Raw genomic sequence first — 15,481 nt, forward strand, 5'->3', positions numbered from 1 at the left:
CTAGTTAATTGTTTTCTCTCTCTTTCTCTCTTTAGGAGGCTCGCACCCACCAGTTCCAGTTGGTGTACGTTGAGGTTAGCGCTGTGCTGCCCCAGATATCCCAGCTGCACCGCGCCTCAACGCTGCCGCCCAACGACCAGAATACCATGGTGAGAAAGGGGGGGAGGGAGGGAGAGAAGGGGGATGGATGGAGTGAGAGAGGGAAGGAGGGAGTGAGGGAGGGAGGGAAGGAGTGAGTGAGAGAGGGAGGGAAGGAGAGAGGGAGGGAAAGAGTGAGGAAGGGAGGGAAGGAAGGAGGGAAGGAGAGAGAGAGAGAGAGAGAGAGAGAGAGAGAGAGAGAGAGAGAGAGAGAGAATGCCAATATCTTTATTATCTCTGAACTTACCTAACTTCAATCCATTGCTATGAATCCTTCCACCACACACTGTCATCACTCCTATCAAAGCCCTTCATCCATTTGTACACTTCACTCATCTCCTTGCACCATTATTTCTGAAGTGCCTATTTAAATGTTTTTGTATATCATTATCGTAGTGATTGTTAACCCATGAATTATTTTTTGTCACCCGTCTTTGCTCAAATTCTAACATGTTAATCTACGTTCTCTATTAACCCGGTAGCAGTGGGGATCATGTTTCTTAATGGTCCCTCTAAGCGAGAAAAATGAGAAAAAATCATCACTCACACAAACCATTTCATAATATATATCAAAGCATTTCTGATCAGTTTATGTATCATCTGTTTTTTGGGGGTTATATCATGGCACAAATTTGGCCCGTCGCTGCTACACGGTAAAGCCACAAATTTGGCCTGTCGCTGCTACACGGTAAAGCCACAAATTTGGCCTGTCGCTGCTACACAGTAAAGCCACAAATTTGGCCCGTCGCTGCTACACGGTAAAGCCACAAATTTGGCCTGTCGCTGCTACACGGTAAAGCCACAATTTGGCTGTCTGCTACACGGTAAAGCCACAAATTTGGCCCGTCGCTGCTACACGGTAAAGCCACAAATTTGGCCCGTCGCTGCTACACGGTAAAGCCACAAATTTGGCTTGTCACTTCTACACGGTAAAGCCACAAATTTGGCCCGTCGCTGCTACACGGTAAAGCCACAAATTTGGCCCGTCGCTGCTACACGGTAAAGCCACAAATTTGGCCTGTCGCTGCTACACGGTAAGGCCACAAATTTGGCCCGTCGCTGCTACCGGGTTAATAAGTCCAGAACTGCACCTTGTATTCCAGATGAGGCCTGCGTAACACCAAGTACAGCTTAGAGATGACTGCACTTTTTTAGTTTTTTTTCACTTCTTCAAATGAAATCCAGTGCTCTATTTCCAAGATAACCATATTAAATGCACTGACTCCAATCAAACCTAACCTTTTTGAAATGAAACTCAGTACTCAATTTGCAAGATATCAAGATTAAAGGCTCGGTTTCCAGCCCAGCCTAACTTAGCGTAACCTTCTTGAAACTAAGGTTGGTATTATGAGACTCTTTCCCTTCTCACATCGGCTATCTCTAAAGGTCAAAGAGGGGGTCAGTCGGGTTCTAATGAGCGTTTCTTCAGGTTCACGCTACAGAAGAAGGGCCAAACTACCACCAGGGTTATAAAACTACTCCTGGATATGCCCACAACTCCTACGAAAGCCTTGTCAAATATGTGAGCTTGGGGGACGAAATGTTAAGTAGGTTCACGGTACAGAAGAAGGGTCAAACTACCACCAGGGTCATAAAACTACTCCTGGATATGCCCACAACTCCTACGAAAGCCTTGTCAAATATGTGAGCTTGGGGGACGAAATGTTAAGTAGGTTCACGGTACAGAAGAAGGGTCATACTACCACCAGGGTCATAAAACTACTCCTGGATATGCCCACAACTCCTACGAAAGCCTTGTCAAATATGTGAGCTTGGGGGATGAAATGTTAAGTAGGTTCACGGTACAGAAGAAGGGTCATACTACCACCAGGGTCATAAAACTACTCCTGGATATGCCCACAACTCCTACGAAAGCCTTGTCAAATATGTGTTCTTGGGCGGCGAAATGTTTGATAATATGACCCTAAACCCAATACTCTTTATGGGATAGCTTGATTAGATGCACTGATTTTAGCCAAACCTATTCTTTTTAAATGAAACTCAGCACCCCATTTGCAAGATACATGAACTAAATGCTCCAATTCTAACCTAATCTAGCCTTACCTTCTTGAAATTAACTGAGTACCCTGTTTGTGAGATGGGTAGATTAAACGGAATGCACTGACTCCAGCCTAACCTAACCAAACCAAACATTTATTCCTCTCTCTCCTCTTTACCTTCCTTCCTTCTGTTTTTCCTTCTTTCACTTATTTATTCACATACCTAATAATTTTCTTTTCTCTCCATTACTTCCCTTGTTAATTCCTCCTTTCCTACATTCTTTCCTCTCCCTGCTCCTTACCTTGAACTCAAACTCGCTGCTTTGTTTGCAAGATACCCGGATCAACTGTGCCAATGAGGGTTGGCAAAAACCAATGTTTAAAAAAAAAAAAAGTATTGGTTTAAACCAGGTTTTTTTTTGGTTTAAACCACAGATTTTTTTTTTTTATTTATTTTTTTTTTTTTTCAGTATTTTTATTCCAGTAATTCTATCCATATATACATATATGAGTTTGAAAAGGAATTATAGATAGATTTAGAGATGGATTTAGCAATATATTCATTTGATCTTCATACAATCTGTACAAAAGGCAAAATGCAGCTTCTCTAACATGCTTTTTAATTGCAATGTTAAAGAGTAGTAAAACATGAAAGACCTCTTCTAATTTTCCAGTTGCATGGTATAAAAACAGTTGTACGAGAGAGAGAGAGAGAGAGAGAGAGAGAGAGAGAGACAGGGGGGCACTTTCCTGGCTATCTCCCGCACCACATACTGCTGCTGCATCGTGCTCCCCGGAGTTAGGGGCGCTGTTATGATGACTCAGAACAACAGTGGCCGCCTTAGCAAACACAGACTGTACGTATGTACAATTTACAGTCCACAGACGCCAGTGTCACCATGCAACATGGACAGCGTGCATCTAATATCTACTGTGCTAGAACCTAAGTAATACTTATTCTGAGTTATTAATGAGAATAGTCACTAGGACTGAAAATCATTAGAATAGTGGTCCTGGCAATTATTCAGGCGACGATTACCATTACAGCTTCCAGGACAGCGCCCCGCCCTTTGGTGATGACTGCATTCACGATGCCCCCCTACAGTACCTAGTTATACTATACCTCACTGCTACAGTAATACACTACCGGTACACAACACTATGGGTCGTATTATAAGACATTTCGCCACCCAACAACACATATTTGACAAGGCTTTCGTAGGAGTTGTGGGCATTTCCAGGAGTAGTTTTATGACCCTGGTGGTAGTTTGACCCTTCTTCTGTACCATGAACCTAAGGAACCACTCATTAGAACCCGACTGCCCCCCTCTTTGACCTTTAGAAATAGGTGATGTGAGACGGCAAAGTGTCTTGTAATACCAACCTATAACTTTGCACCTTGCTCCCGACCACAGCTGGCAGCTCTGAATGACTAGAATCGTGAGTCCCTCTTTACCTTCCCACCAGGGTTGCCACATTTGGCATAATTATGCCAATTTGGTATATTCCAGGCCTGGTTGGCATACTGGAAATTTAGTTTTATGCCTAACCTCATTTGGCATAATTTTTGGTATATTCAGGGGTGTTTTTAATATTATTTCATTTATATTCATAATAAGGTGCTGGAAGTCAAAGACGTTGACCAGATTCTATAATATATCTAGTGAATAAAACATCACAAAAAAGCATTATACACATCAGATGAGGGTACCGTTCCTCTTGGTACCGTTTCAGGACCTAAAGTTCCTGATCACCACAGAACGCGTATTGTTCGTGTTCGGTTTCTAGTCTGCGGGTCTGTGCGGGAAAGAAGAAAGTGGCCTCCGCTGCCCAGCAATGCCCAGGATTGTTTGCTACTTTACGAGTACTTACACTATCCCAGCTGTGTTATTGTGTCTTACAAGTGGACTTAAGTATCAGAGTGTGCTAGGATCCGTTCCTGACCCGCAGTAAAGGTTATGAGTCACAAAAACTTGGAAGTATTTATGGCGTGTTCCTCGGAGGCATCAACGAATATGGCGGAAACGCTGCGGCATCACATTTTTATGCACTTATAAAGACCCTGAGAAGCCATTTTAACGTGATTTTAGGAGTAAATAAAGCCGTTTGTATCGTATTCTCCCCTCACAGTGTGGCATCAAAGAAAGGAAACCAGAAATCTTTAAAATGTGCTGATAGGCGTTGGTTTCTGAGTCAAAGAACTCTGCATCCTTGTAATCTACTGCTGCACACATTAGTTACAGGGGCGTTGGTGATGTGATGGTGTGGAATGTGGAGGGAGTGGACAGTGCTTGATTGGAAACAAGATATGAAAGACCAAAATTGTGTTTTAACTAAGCTAGAGTGAGGGAGGCCGCTGTGAGGGACGCGCAAGTTTGGCGCGAAAACGGGTCCTATGTAACGGGTCTTGCCTTGTAACTCCCAAGAAAAGGCTAAGATAATACGCATTTGAAAGATATGCAAGTCTTAAAAGTGTTGAAATAATGCAACGTGTGCGTGTGTCTACCATTCCAGTGCTTGAACAATGCCATACAGCGAAGGTGATGTGAGGGTGAGTGGGAGGATAAGATGATGCACTAAATCCTTCTCGTGTCAGACCTCATAACGCCGGAAATATATAGATACGCATACGCTGAACTACCATGTAATTTAAATTGATACATACTGTATACTGAACATACTTAATTACAGAAACAGAGCAAATAGTGTATAGAAAAGTGAGTATGATTGTGTTTTAATCTTTATCTTGAACTATAAAAAATATTAGAAATTTTACTGATTATATTCTATTCAAACAGGCACAGATATATTATAATGCAGTGATCAAACCATTAACTATCAAGACTCAAGTTATTAGAAACAAAGTTGAAACTGTTGGTGATTAACCTGGTGCTGAACTATTCATCAATATGACAGGCAGAAAACCAGACTATATTTGGAAATTTTTTGAAAAAAAGGTTGTTGGAGGCAGAAAAGGCTGCCGAGCAATTTGTAAAAATTGCCGTAAAGCAACGGAAGGACAAATAGTACGAATGAAGAGTCATTACAGCAAGTTGTTTTCAGTTACTTTGAAGTTACAGCATTTGAATAGAGATTTGAGTTTAACAACTGACGTTTTCATCCTGGTGTTACTAAAATGACTGTGCATAATAAAAATTTTAAAACCACATATAATTAAAGCCACAATACCTGAGGAAACTAAAAAAGATTCACAAAAAACACTGGTTTTATTAATGGGTTTTTGGTTTAAACCGAGGGTGTCAAACTCATGGCCGGCGGGATAGTCATAAATGCCCCGCTGTATCACAGTAACTTCAATCTTGTCAATGTATTTTCTACCCTTGTTGGCCCCCATGACGGCACTTCAGAGTATGAATTGGCCCTCAAAGGGTTTTGAGTTTGACACCCCTGGTTTAAACTGCCAACCCTGCTGTACATAATTAAAATCTTACATATATAATTTAAACCACAATACTGATGAAACTAACAAAGATACACACAAAAGAAAAAATGGTTTTATTAGTTGGTTTAAACCACTGTTTTTTTTTATTGGTTTAAACCATTTGGTTTGAACTGCCAACCCTGGTGCCAATGCTAACTTAATCTAGCCTAGCCTAACCTTGAAATTCAATCCGATATCCTGTTTGCAAGATTAGATTAAATAGATTAACCCCATGACTGTGGGTTTCATACAAGAAGACATCACCAAGCTACAGGAACGGAACAAAAAGTGGCTGCTACAATTCAATGAAGAAAAATGTAAAGTCATACACCTTGGGAGGGGATTTCCAGCATACCAATTCCACCTGGGAAACACTCCACTTTCCACCATAGAGGCAGAGAAAGACCCGGGAGTACATGTTACCAGGCTATCAGTGAAAGCAAAATGCGTGGCAATCGCAGCGGACAGGTTAAATGCCCTGATTCAGACAACATATCCTGACCTAACCTCTCCTAACCTTCTTGATATCAAATTCAGTACTCTCTTTGCAAGACATCTACACTTAGTGGTCTGTTTTCAGCCTATCCTCTCCTAACCCAGCTTATCCTAGCCTAACCCCACGGCCAACAGGTCCAGGCAATCGTGCGGTCCAGGCAGCAGCGGAAGAGGTTCGACCGAGCACTTCTGACGGACATCTCGGAGCATGAGGTGTACGAAGGGTTGGCCAGCAAGGTGACGCCGCTGGTGACCAACCCTGGGACTGTGCTGGTGACCGACGCCATGCTCTACTTCCAGCCACACAACAACGCCGAGAAGGTCAGTTTGCAGACTCTTTATTTATTTATTTATTTTTTTTTTTAGCTGCTTCCTTTGCTGTAAAAGAAAAAGGTTATTGGTGTTGACATTATCATTATTATTATCATTATTATTATTATTATCATTATTATTATTATTATTATTATTATTATTATTATTATTATTATTATTATTATTATTATTATGGTATTAGTGTTATAATGGTTTTCACTTCATTTTTTCTTATTTTTGTTTTCCCGCAGCATCCAGTAATTAGGATCGGCCTGCCGGAGATTCAGCAGGTGATCAAACGCCGCTACCTGCTGAGACAAGTGGTGAGTGTGTGTGTGTGTGTGTGTGTGTGCGTTGCTTCCTGTCCAACTCCACAATGCAAGAGTTAGCCGCTGTTTCTATTCCTTCATCTTTTCTTTGTTATGCTCTTTGACAACTTTTCTTCTACCCTATATACCTTAATTTTTCCTTCCCTGTTTTCTCCCTTCCTTTTCTTCCTTTCTGTCAATTTCCTCCTTTCTCTTTTCTTTCTTCCTTCTCTTCCATCTTTCCGTCCCTCCTTTCCTTTCTTCATATTCCTCATTCCTTACTTTCAATCTTTCGTTCTTTTCTCTTGCTTCTTTCCTTTCCCTCATTCCTCTCTTACCTCCCTTCCATAATTCCTCCTTTCCTTCATTTGTTCCTTTCTCTCCTCTTTATCTTCCTTCTTTCACTTATTTTTTCACATACCTAATAATTGTCTCTTCTCTCCATTACTTTCCTTTTTAATTCCTCCTTTACTACTTTCTTTCCTCTCCCTCCTTCTTACCCTACTCCCTTCTTTCCTTCCCTCCATCATTCATTCATTCACATTCATAATAATCGCCTTTTCTCTCCTTTCCTACACTCTTTCCTCTCCCTCCTCCCTTCTTTCCTTCCCTTCATCATTCATTCATTCACATTCATAATAATTGCCTTTTCTCTCCTTTCCTACACTCTTTCCTCTCCCTCCTCCCTTCTTTCCTTCCCTCTTGTTCTGTACCGACAAACATAACATTCGTCTTTTCTCTCCGCCTCTCGTGCAGGGCCTGGAGGTGTTCTGCCGGGAGCACTGCATGGTGAAGCATCTGTTCCTGGTGTTCAAGGTGTGTCTCGCTGCTGGACAGACAGACAGACAGACAGACACAGACAGACAGAGAAAGATGTTGATAAGGAAGTGAATAGAGGAAAAAATGATAGACAGATAGAATGATAGCAAGACAGACAGAGCAATACATGTAGAAAGAGAGAGACAGGCAGGCTAACAGTAGACAGATAACGAGATAGACAAACAGGCAGATAAACAGACAGAAAAACAGGTAGACAGGCAAAGAAATAGACAGACAGAGATATAAGTTGACAAAGAAAAGTGTAGACAGACAGACAGACAGACAGATAGAATGACAGTTAGAGACAGAAAAACAGGTTGATGGTAACGCCAGGAAACAGATAAACAGAGAAACAGGTTGACACTGAAATAGCAGACAGAAAAATGACATCTCTCCTCCCGAAATTGACCTCTCTTTCGGCCACCTCTTTTGATTATTTAGGAGCAGCGAGTAGCGGGCTTTTTTTTATTATTATTTCCTTTTTTTGTGCCCTTGAGCTGTCTCCTTTGTTGTAGAAAAAAACAAAAAAAAAACAGACAGAGATAGTGAGACAGGCAGAGAAACAGACACATTGCAATTTCATTCTACTCACCTTATTTTTGATTTGATTTCTCTTATTAAAATGTTTATGCGTTGTTTAATATGACCTGAACTAACCCTGACCTTGACCTGTTGATGAGCCCAGAAGTGCGAGGAGCGCGACCTCTTGCATGACCTGCTTGTGAGTGACCCCACCGTGAGCCTCGACCAGCAGGCCCAGGACAACATGACCTTCCAGTGGCAGGCCGGAGCCGTGTCCAACTATGACTACCTCTCCTACCTCAACAGGTGTGCGCTTACCTGCTTGTGTTTACCTGCTTGATTACTGCCTCTCCCTCCTTACCTGTCTTCCTTCTCTCCCTCCCTCGTTTCTCTCCTCCTCACATCGTCACCCTCTTAAAATGATTGCCTAAGTTATAGATGACTCTCCATTTTTATTCCTCCTTGCCTTCATTCTTTTCTCTCCCTCTTTTCTCTCCACCTCATAATTACTCCACATTTTTATTCCTCCTTGCCTTCATTCTTTTCTCTCCCTCTTTTCTCTCCACCTCATAATTACTCCACATTTTTATTCCTCCCTGCCTTCATTCTTTTCTCTCCCTCTTTTCTCTCCACCTCATAATTACTCCACATTTTTATTCCTCCCTGCCTTCATTCTTTTCTCTCCCTCTTTTCTCTCCACCTCATAATTACTCTCCATTTTTATTCCTCCCTTCATTCTTTTCTCTCCCTCTTTTCTCTCCACCTCATAATTACTCCACATTTTTATTCCTCCTTGCCTTCATTCTTTTCTCTCCCTCTTTTCTCTCCACCTCATAATTACTCTCCATTTTTATTCCTCCTTGCCTTCATTCTTTTCTCTCCCTCTTTTCTCTCCACCTCATAATTACTCTCCATTTTTATTCCTCCTTGCCTTCATTCTTTTCTCTCCCTCTTTTCTCTCCACCTCATAATTACTCTCCATTTTTATTCCTCCCTTCCTTCATTCTTTTCCCTCCCTCTTTTCTCTCCACCTCATAATTACTCTCCATTTTTATTCCTCCTTGCCTTCATTCTTTTCCCTCCCTCTTTTCTCTCCACCTCATAATTACTCTCCATTTTTATTCCTCCCTTCCTTCATTCTTTTCTCTCCCTCTTTTCTCTCCACCTCATAATTACTCTCCATTTTTATTCCTCCCTTCCTTCATTCTTTTCTCTCCTTCCTTTCCTTTCCCTCCCTCTTTTCTCTCCACCTCATAATTACTCCACATTTTTATTCCTCCTTGCCTTCATTCTTTCCTCCCCCTCCTTACCTTTCCCTCCCTCTTTTCTCTCCACCTCATAATTACTCCACATTTTTATTCCTCCTTTCCTTCATTCTTTTCTCTCCTTCCTTTCCTTTCCCTCCCTCTTTTCTCTCCACCTCATAATTACTCTCCATTTTTATTCCTCCCTGCTTTCATTCTTTCCTCCCCCTCCTTACCTTTCCCTCCCTCTTTTCTCTCCACCTCATAGATTACTCCACATTTTTATTCCTCCCTTCCTTCATTCTTTCCTCTCCCTCCTCCTTCCTTCCTTCCTCTTTTCCTTTCCTCTTCCATTTCTCTCTTTCCTCTCTTCCTCTTAGATTTCTTCCCTTCTTAATTCATCTTTTCCTACATTCTTCCCTCTCCCTTCTCTTTACCTTCCTCCCTTTTTCTCTTCCTTTTGTTATTCATCTATTCACATACATAATAATCATCTTTTATCTCCATTATTTCCCTTCCTAATCTCTCCTTTCCTACAGTCTTTCCTCTCCCTTCTCCTCACCTCCCTCCCTTCTTTTTTTCCTCCATCATCCATTTAGTAATTCCCTTTTCTCTCCTCCTTCCCTACATTCTTTCCTCTCCCTTCCTTCCTTCCCTCCATCATCCATTTATTCACACACCTAATAATTCCCTTTTCTCTCCTCCTTCCCTACAGTCTTTCCTCTCCCTTTTCCTTACCTCCCTCCCTTCTCTCCTTCCCTCCATCATTTCTTTTTTCACATACATAATGATCATCTTTTCTCTCTCCCTCATCGATTATTCCCCTCCGTAATTCCTCCCTACAGCCAGGCCGACCGCAGCGAGAATGACCTGACCCAGTACCCGGTGTTCCCCTGGGTGCTGGCTGACTATGTGAGCGGTGACCTTGACCTCAGCGACCCAGGGGTGTACCGCGACCTGACCAAGCCTGTGGGGGCGCTGAACGAGGAGCGGCTGACCCGACTCAAGGTTAGTTTTTACTTTTTTATTTTACTTTTTTATAATTGATGTTCCTTTTTCTGAGTTGGTAGAAGCGCGACATCTTTCCCAGCCTGTAAATCCCTCCCTGTCTGACTTTAGAGAGGAGAGAGGAAGGGAGGAGAGAGGAGAGAGAAGGAGAGGAGAGGAGGTAAGAGAATAATAGAGAGGAGAGAAGGAAAGATTAGGGGATATGAGAGAAGAGGAGAGAGAAAAGACTGGAGATAAGGAGAGAGGAGAGGAGGAAGAGGAAGAGGAAACGAGAGTACGAGAGGAAATAAGAAGAGAGAAGAAATTAGAGGATATGAGGGAAGAGGAGAGAGAAAAGACTGGAGATAAGGAGAGAGGAGAGGAGAAGAGGAAGAGGAAAGGAGAGTATGAGAGGAAATAAGAGAAGAGATTAGAGGATATGAGAGGAGAGAGAAAATAGTAGTGTTAGGAGAGAGGAGGGGAGAGAAAAGAGGAGAGAGGAGGAGAATAGGAGAGGAAATAAGAGAAGATTAAAAAGGAGAAGAGAAGAGATTAGAGGATATGAGAGGAGACTTATGAGAGAGGAGAGGAAAAGAGGAAGGGGGAAGAGGAAAGAGGAGAGGAGAGGAGAGGAAAGTAGAAGAGGAAATGAGAAGAGAAGAGAAGAGAGGAGAAGAGAAAAGATTATCAGAGGTTAGAGGATATGAAAAGAGAGAGACGAGAGATTCTTTTTAGGAGCAGCGAGTAGCAGGCTTTTTTTTATTAATGTTTACTTTTTTGTGCCCTTGAGCTGTCTCCTTTGCTGTAAAAAAAAAAAAAAAAAAAAAAAAAAAAAAAAGTTAAACATCACTATTGAGTCCCCTTTTTTCCCTTGTCTTTCAACTTTGTCAACTCCTAAATGTGTGTGTGTGTGTGTGTGTGTGTGTGTGTGTGTGTGTGTGTGTGTGTGTGTGTGTGTGTGTGTGTGTGTGTCAATGTCAGACCACACCATTCTTCCTCCCCGCCTCTCTCAGGAGCGTTGCCAGGACATGCCTGAGCCGCGGTTCCTGTATGGCTCGCACTACTCCACACCGGGCTTTGTGCTCTACTACCTGGTCCGCCAGCACCCCCAGTACATGCTGTGCCTTCAGAACGGACGCTTTGACCACCCCGACAGAATGTTCAACAGGTGGGTGATGCTCTTGTGGGTCTTGGTCTGGTCTGTGCTTGAAAGAGAGGCATTTGGCAGTGGTCCTGGTCTGGGCTGTGTCGAGGAGAGAGAAGTTAGCGCATGCAATAGCTGCACGTGGCGGCAATGTTCATCTTCATCCTTTTGGCCCTTGGAGCCTGAGGCGGGAGGGAACCCGTTAACCCGACACAGGGCCAGTGTGATATCCGAACTACCACAGTTTACCTTCCCAGTTTTCCCCAGGTACCCATTTATTGACCAGCCTGAAAGGGAGGATGAACAGCTGGGTGGCCTGCACACCCTGCCCAGGCCGGGATTCAAACCCAGGCCAGCAGATACATATTTAGGCACACTTACCACTTCACTGCGGCATACCTGTCAAGTTACTGTGGTGTCTTGCCATGAGATTTTGGGTTAGAGACCATAAGTTTGTGTATAAAAAACGTAAAACTTGACAGGCATGGTTTTGACGGACTCAAGCAGGGTGCACGAGGTACCTCCTCCTCCCCACACACACACACACACACACACACACACACACACACTAACCATAACAGTAACCGTTACTCAGCACGCTCACATGAATTTAAATATGGCACGTACGATATATTTCAAATTGTTTAAAACAAACATATTAAAAAAAACACATCGCAAGCCGGATGTTCAAAAAGCCCGCCTGGCTGATATACGGCGTGCTCGACCGAGCTGGCATGTATCTGCTTGTCGCCTCCGTATATTATGCTGCTGAAAGCCCTCATTACGTGTATCCCGTATTTGCAAAGCAGCATACACGATGAGTCAACATATACCTGCTATGCATAATATAAATTGCGTCAACACGAAATAAAAATAAAAAAGCGAAATAAAGAAAGGGGAGAAAGGGGCAAGGGGGTAAGAAATAGAGAAAGCAGATGATTGTGTAGAGGAGGAAGAATGTCGAGAAATTATCAGCGAGAGAGAGAGAGAGAGAGAGAGAGAGAGAGAGAGAGAGAGAGAGAGAGGGAGGTGGGCGAGACGTGATGGTGTCAGCGCCACCGTTGCCAGATTTTCATACTCGTAGCCTCGTATTTACCAGTTTCTGAGCCATAACTATTGCCAAAACACACCAATAATTAACCATTCTAATGATAACTGTATATGAAGGCAGTTATTGGGGTCGAGGAGGCAGATCGGAAATTGGCAGACAGGAGGCCGAGTACGACAATCTGGCAACGTTGGTCGACACCTCGGTGTCTGAGAGAGAGAGAGAGAGAGAGAGAGAGAGAGAGAGAGAGAGAGAGAGAGAGAGAGAGAGAGAGAGAGAGAGAGAGAGAGAGCCAATGAGACTTCCTAATTTTAGACACAGGGCGGGAAGAAGGCGGTGCATACTGTAGCTCATTTTTTGTGATTGGTGGGAACAAGGATGGTGGGAGGAGCAATAGGAATTCAAGGACAGCATACGGCATCTTTACTTAGCAACCAACACAAAGTACTGGACAACTAATAGAAGAAGAAACAGAATAGAAATATGACGCCTACGTAGGCGTCATCGTATATGCTACTGGGGCTTCATGATGCCTACGTAGGCGTCATCGTATTGAAGGGGTTAAGTATCTCATAGAATAAGATCTTATATAACACGAGCAAATTTCCATAAAATGAAAGCAATAAATGACAGTAAATTTAATCAAATGAATGAATCAAAATAAAACACACACATTCTGCATTCATATGAAAACTAAAATGATTAACGAGCAATCAAGCATGTATGAAATTTTGATAAGAAGATCATAAATAACACGGACAATTTTCCATGAAATAAAAACAATAATTAATGATAGCAAATTAATAAAATGAATTAATCAAAAGGTAAATTATATTCTGCATTCATATAGCATCTGTGGGTAAGTAATACAAATTCAACACACAATACGTTTTCATTCTCTGAAAACAGTAATGATTACATTTAAATGACAAAAAAATAGTAAAATAGGTAAATGAAGAAAAAGAAAATGTATACAGAAGTTTTCCATAAATGAAAACAATAATTGACAAAATTTAACCAAATTAATTAATTAAGAGGAAATCTTTACATTCTTCCACAACCATTCTGCAGTCAAATTGCCCCTATTTTTGTACTTAATTACCTCCTGGGATTTCCCGGGATGTGCAAAAATACACCGGGATTATTAAACCTTGAAAATTGTTCGGAATCCCGGGATCCTGGGAAACAAACCCTAATCCCAACCTTACCCAACTGAAGGTAACTTAATGTAACCTAACCCAACATAACTCAGCCCAAGCTAACCTCCCCCCCTTCCCTCAGCCTGCAGGAGACTTGGAACAACGTCACCACCAACCCCTCGGACTTCAAGGAGCTCATCCCCGAGTTCTACAACCCCGACGCACCGCCGCACTTCCTCACCAACGGCCTCAGGATCAACTTTGGGGTGCGGCAGAACGGGAAGCCGGTGGGCGACGTGGAGCTTCCCCCCTGGGCTGACGGAGGTGTGTGTGTGTTTGTTTGTTGGTTTGCTTTTATTTTCTTGCTCTTTATGTTATTCTTATTCTTTTTCTTTTTCTTGCTTTTGTTCTTCTTTTTGTTCTTCTTTTACTTCTTCTTCTTCATCTTCTGCTTCTTCTTCTTTTCTTCTTATTACTATTTCACTACTTTTCCCCCACAGACCCGGCGAGAGTGACGAGGGTGCTCCGCGAGGCGCTGGAGAGTGAGGTGGTGTCGTCGCGGCTGCACCACTGGGTCGACCTGGTGTTTGGGTGCAAGCAGCGCGGGGACGAGGCGGAGAAGGCGGACAATGGTGAGTGTGTGTGTATGTGTGTTATTATATTGTAATTAGATTCGTTGACCCCTAAAGGATGGGTGTGGTGGGCAAAAGCACTCTATAGCCAGGTTTGTTTTGTCATTTTCCTGGTAATCGCTCATCTTCCGTCATCAATTTTCACAGGGGGGCTCCGTGGTGCAGTGGTTAGCACACTCGGCTCACAACCGAGAGAGCCCAGGTTTGATTCCTGGGCGGAGTGGAAAAATTTGGGCGGCTTTTCTGATACCCTACGCCCCTGTCCACCCAGCAGTGAATGGGTACCAGGTATTAATCGGGGGTTGTGTTCCGTCTTCCGGGGTCTGTTCCCTTCTCCTATAATTCCTTCCCCTTCTGTCTCTCTGGCATATGACCACAGATGTGCCGACTAAATGAAACTTTCCAAACTTTTCATCAATTTCACAGCTCTGCCTGGGCATATGCCTTTGATTTTAGTAACATCATACTTATCAATCCTATCTTGTCAGTCTGCCTCAAACCCGAACTCCCTAGGTCAGGCAGAATTGACGTGGTGAAGTGATGAAGGGGAGTAACTTTCCACACATAGGAGGCCTGGTGTGTTCAGAGTGGTGCGTGACAGTGGTGGGCACAGCAAATTGACAACCTCATGTATGCACTCCCCCATTTTCCTTATTCTCTTGCAAAGAATCAGATGCAAGGGAAACCAAAAACACGTATGTGGCCATGTCAACTGTCAAGAGAAGACTGAGGGCTGAGGGGATGAGTTGTGTGTTAGCGCTGAGGCACGCTGGCATTTAAATCCCCACAAGTTCAAATTTAGTAAGTGAAAGACAGACTGGAAAAAAAACACCCATATTTACTGGCAGCAAGGTAGAATGAGACCCATATCGTTGACTCATTGATATATTCAGCCAAACCTGTATTGAAGAAGAAACACACACTTCAAAATCTTGAATATGAAATTACATGTAAGCAAGAAATCATCGTTGAATCATTTAACTCTTACATCATAATACGAGATATATGACTCAGGAGTACATACAATTCAACTCATGTTTTGGGGTCTATTGAACTACTCTGTCTGTCATGGTTTGTGTCCTTGATTCCTTCTAGGGCAGAGGGACGGCAGCCCTCACTCCGCCACACCAGATTGTCTTCTGCTTTGTCTTCTCTCCACTGCCCCGGCTCACCTTATCACCTCTATTTGATTCAGCATAACAAGGGTCTGCACGTGTGAGGATGTGTTGACCTTTCCCCTTGCACCGGCAC

The 15,481-nt window shown here is 42.8% G+C and overlaps 1 protein-coding gene across 1 annotated transcript in view; it reads left to right on the plus strand.

The window, feature by feature from the left end:
* The window catches only part of LOC126999155 (protein FAN-like), a 48,969-nt gene that overhangs the window by 20,158 nt on the left and 13,330 nt on the right, over positions 1–15,481 (plus strand). The window contains exons 5-13 of the mRNA XM_050861484.1: positions 36–149; positions 6,211–6,396; positions 6,639–6,710; positions 7,452–7,511; positions 8,200–8,342; positions 10,126–10,288; positions 11,281–11,435; positions 13,741–13,922; positions 14,099–14,230. Coding sequence (XP_050717441.1) covers positions 36–149; positions 6,211–6,396; positions 6,639–6,710; positions 7,452–7,511; positions 8,200–8,342; positions 10,126–10,288; positions 11,281–11,435; positions 13,741–13,922; positions 14,099–14,230 — 1,207 coding nt within the window. The remainder of the gene's footprint in view (positions 1–35; positions 150–6,210; positions 6,397–6,638; positions 6,711–7,451; positions 7,512–8,199; positions 8,343–10,125; positions 10,289–11,280; positions 11,436–13,740; positions 13,923–14,098; positions 14,231–15,481) is intronic.

This window comes from Eriocheir sinensis, chromosome 16 (genome assembly GCF_024679095.1).
Source record: "Eriocheir sinensis breed Jianghai 21 chromosome 16, ASM2467909v1, whole genome shotgun sequence".
NCBI classification, from domain to species: domain Eukaryota; kingdom Metazoa; phylum Arthropoda; class Malacostraca; order Decapoda; family Varunidae; genus Eriocheir; species Eriocheir sinensis.